The following is a 3,752-nucleotide window of genomic DNA, read 5'->3' on the forward strand; positions in this document are numbered from 1 at the left end:
ATTTACGTTATAAAGAATTAGATGATTTTGTATATTTTTTTATCACAAAGTTTCAGTTTAAATACTATGATGCCATGAAGTAGTTAGTAAAGGCTATAATATTGTCAGACTCTCATACCCTCCTGCTCCTATAGTCAACAGATTTATATCCTCACATCTTGCTTGCCTGTTATCTTTCCTTGGGCCTCGTATGAATGGTTTTAGCTGCAATGCTTCATATTTAACAATTTTAACAAACGCCATGGGTTTAACCATTAGGCCAAAGTTGCTCTGATTTTTAAATGGAATCGTTCTGTTTATTACAGAACATACATTTTAAGGCCTCATTTGCCTCTTATGTCCTACTTCTTGACAGTTTCCGTTGTAACAAGGCAATTACTCAGAGACGTATTGAATTATTGGCAGTAACAAAATGAGAGATAGAATTACACAAGAGGAAAGCCTCACACTTTGCTACGCACAATTTTGGTAGCCTACAGGCTTCCAAGGTTTTATGGTTCRTTGGGCTATGACATGTTTGCCTAATCAAGTTTTTTATTTTACCCTCAGGTCCAAGAGAAATGAACAGCATCAGTAAGAAGGCRTTGGATGGAGACAGGGACATCTTCACTCACTTACCCACACAAGACACAGAAAGTGAAATTCACTCAGTCACCACTGTCTCACCGATGAACATGCCCAACCACCAGCCTATCCTCAAGGGTCTGCTGCTTCATGAACACCTACTCACAAGAGACTTCCAGGGAGACCAGCATTTTTTCAAGAAGGACGGCTCTGTGGCTGGAGACCCCACCATGCCYGGTTTTGTCTCGGCTCCGAATGCGGGAGACGCCGTCACTCAAATCGTGGCCCACAAGGATGCCCCGGCCTTCTCGGACATTGCCACTACTGCCACGGAGCCTGCCACCTCTCCACTGACCACATACTCTCCAACAACACCGGGGCCACCCGTCTCTCTCCCTCTGACGAAATCTCCCAGGGAGAAGATGAAGGATTCAGGCGATTTGGAGCCAACAACAGATTCCCTCACTACCCAAGTGACACCGTACAGCAGAGGGCCAGGCACCCCAGTGGCTATCTTATCCTCAAAGGAAAGACATTTTCCCGTTGATGTCACACCTGGACCCTTTTCAACAATTATGAAGAAAGACCAGGCCAGAGAGAAAATGAACCCCGATCATCTGACCTCTAAGCTTCCTTCGTCATTTCAAGAAGATCCCAGCTCAGCGTCTACGACCGTCATCACAACTATCATCACCACGATGCAAACGTCAGGTCAGTGTGTAGATGCTGTATTTTGACCTTCAAATGTCTTCCACCAAAAAAAGGGTTTCGTGTTATAGCTGGAATTAACATATAGTCTTCTTCTTTTTTTACTAAATAAATATTCAGAGTTGGGCGCATCATTCTGCAAGACTTAACCCATTTCTCCCAGCAGGGAAGAAATTAAGCATCAGGTCATCAGCATCACGTCTGTTCACTTTTGCATTCTGCACACACAGCTTGCTATTCATCCCTCCACACAGGATAACGGAGTTGCTCATGTGTCAAAAACAATCTGATTTTTTGCCTGATGTGTCCTGCCTGTCCTTTCCTCTGGTCGCAGAGGGCTGAGGGCCCAGATAAGCGGTATCAAAAAGGATATCTGCCGAGATAGTTGGAGGGTTATGGGGTTCATGGAGAGACACAGGTGGGCTGTCAGAAAGATCAACGGTCTGGGGAAAAAAAAGGAAATCACTTTTATTTTTGCTCTYTCCAACAGAACCATGCAGCATGAATTTTACTGAGTCTGAGGGCAACATTGAAATCCAGCAGCATGTTGACCCTGGGGATGAATGCACCTACTTGATTACTGTCTACCTAGGATATGGCATTGAGGTTCAGGTAAGTGCTGGACACTTTATTGTCCGTCGCTCTGAAACTTCACTAGTTTTCTTTAGTAGGTTCCAGAAATTACATCAAAGTCTGTGGACTCAAATGGTTGACTTTACTTCAAGTTGCTCTTCAGGTGCAAAAAAGAAAAATGCCTCAGATTTGACAGAATCATGAACAATCTTYGTCACTTGCAGTAAGGATGGAACATGAACCAGTGTGTAATKCACACATCCTGTTTGATTTGTTACCCTGCAATAWGCCTCTYACCAAGAGATCAGMAATTTCAAATTAAAATAAACTCAACTTTTCCTCAACCTTCATCTTATTTTTTTCACTGTTTTGCTAGTGAACAGTGAAAAGCCAAATACATTTTTGGCTTTTCAGGATAAAACCACTCAACRCTTAATAGATTGCACTATACTCYGCAGTTTATAATGATTAGCATAAATTGCAACAAATGTACACTTTTTGAAATTACRGAAAATGTAAATTAGGATTGATTTTCCACATTTACTGGAATATCATTTTGGGAAAAAATGTAAGTCTAGAAGTTKTTCTATTAGACCTTACTTTTTTTTATTTTATTTTACATGACAAATATTATTATGAATATTGCTACTCTGGCTTGAGTGAACTTCCTGGTTACTCTACCCAGAGAGTAACTTCACTAAATGAAGAACAAACATGTGAGAAACATATCTACAGTYAGCACATGTTGAATTGAGACTTCTTGTTTTGTCATAAATTTGTTGTTTTGTTATGTWCTATATTTGTAATTCTTTTAGTTTGCACATAACTATGTATTTTTGTGTTTTGAATGGCTGCTTTTTAGTAAAAATATGCTAAAATAGCTATACTCTTACTTGAGGACAAATATTGAATACTCTACCCACTTCCAATGTTGGTTTTCAATGATTCTTGAATAATCTTTAACTTTGAAAAAGAAGGAAAAAAAGCACTGAGCAAGACAAACACAGAAATTAAAAGCTGTCAACAATGTTAGAAAAATAACATTTTCTATTTAATTAAGTAATTCTTCAATTTTATTTCTCATGGGACAAATAACAATTTTCAAAAGTACTTCATAGTATTTATAACTGTTTATATCCATCCACCCATTATCTATAATTGCTTACCCTTGCAAGGTTGGTGCTTACGTCCAGCGGCCATTGGGAACACTTCGGGCAGGTCACCAGTCCATTACAGCTTTATTGCAGTTCTTTATTTAAAATTAAGGGTTATAAAAGTTGTCAAATGTCCATGTGTTAAATGGGGTGTGAATATATAAAAGAGCCCATAACTGGAATTCATAACCTTCAGCAGTGTAGTATTATAGGCATACATTCATTAAGCAAATGTTTATTTCAGACATTAGRTATTTCAATTACATACTAGACTTACACTTGGGGGAAAACATACTTGGGAACATCTCTGGTAGGTTCAAATACACATCATTAAAGTCGGATTAACTGGCTTCTTGGAAGAAAAGAAAAATAAACAGCAAGTAAGACCCAGAGGTCCAATCAAAGCTTTGAAAATCTGGTACAGTATTTATGTTTTCTGTTGTGTCAGCTTAGAATGAGTTATCTTAAGGCTTTTCCCCTCAAATCTTTGAGTAATCTTCTGTTTGTTGCAGGACAAGGTGAGGAGGGGATTGTGGGAACTTTAAGTGGATCAAAACATGTTGCCTGTAACTGCAAATTTGACTGATTGTAGCTTGACAGACATGCTAGAAAACAATAAACAATATAATTTGAATATGTAGGCTAGCAAAGCAAAAGAAAAACCATCAAAGTTATCAGAAGGTTTATGAAAGCTTAGCCAATTTATAAAAACGCCTGCTAAACTGACATCGTTTAGCACCACGATGTTTTATT

General features: G+C 38.8%; 1 protein-coding gene across 1 annotated transcript in view; it reads left to right on the plus strand.

The window, feature by feature from the left end:
* The window catches only part of LOC103475882 (seizure protein 6 homolog), a 109,448-nt gene that overhangs the window by 56,728 nt on the left and 48,968 nt on the right, over positions 1 to 3,752 (plus strand). The window contains exons 2-3 of the mRNA XM_008427824.2: positions 550 to 1,275; positions 1,763 to 1,884. Coding sequence (XP_008426046.1) covers positions 550 to 1,275; positions 1,763 to 1,884 — 848 coding nt within the window. The remainder of the gene's footprint in view (positions 1 to 549; positions 1,276 to 1,762; positions 1,885 to 3,752) is intronic.

This window comes from Poecilia reticulata, linkage group LG14, assembly GCF_000633615.1.
Source record: "Poecilia reticulata strain Guanapo linkage group LG14, Guppy_female_1.0+MT, whole genome shotgun sequence".
Lineage (NCBI taxonomy): Eukaryota > Metazoa > Chordata > Actinopteri > Cyprinodontiformes > Poeciliidae > Poecilia > Poecilia reticulata.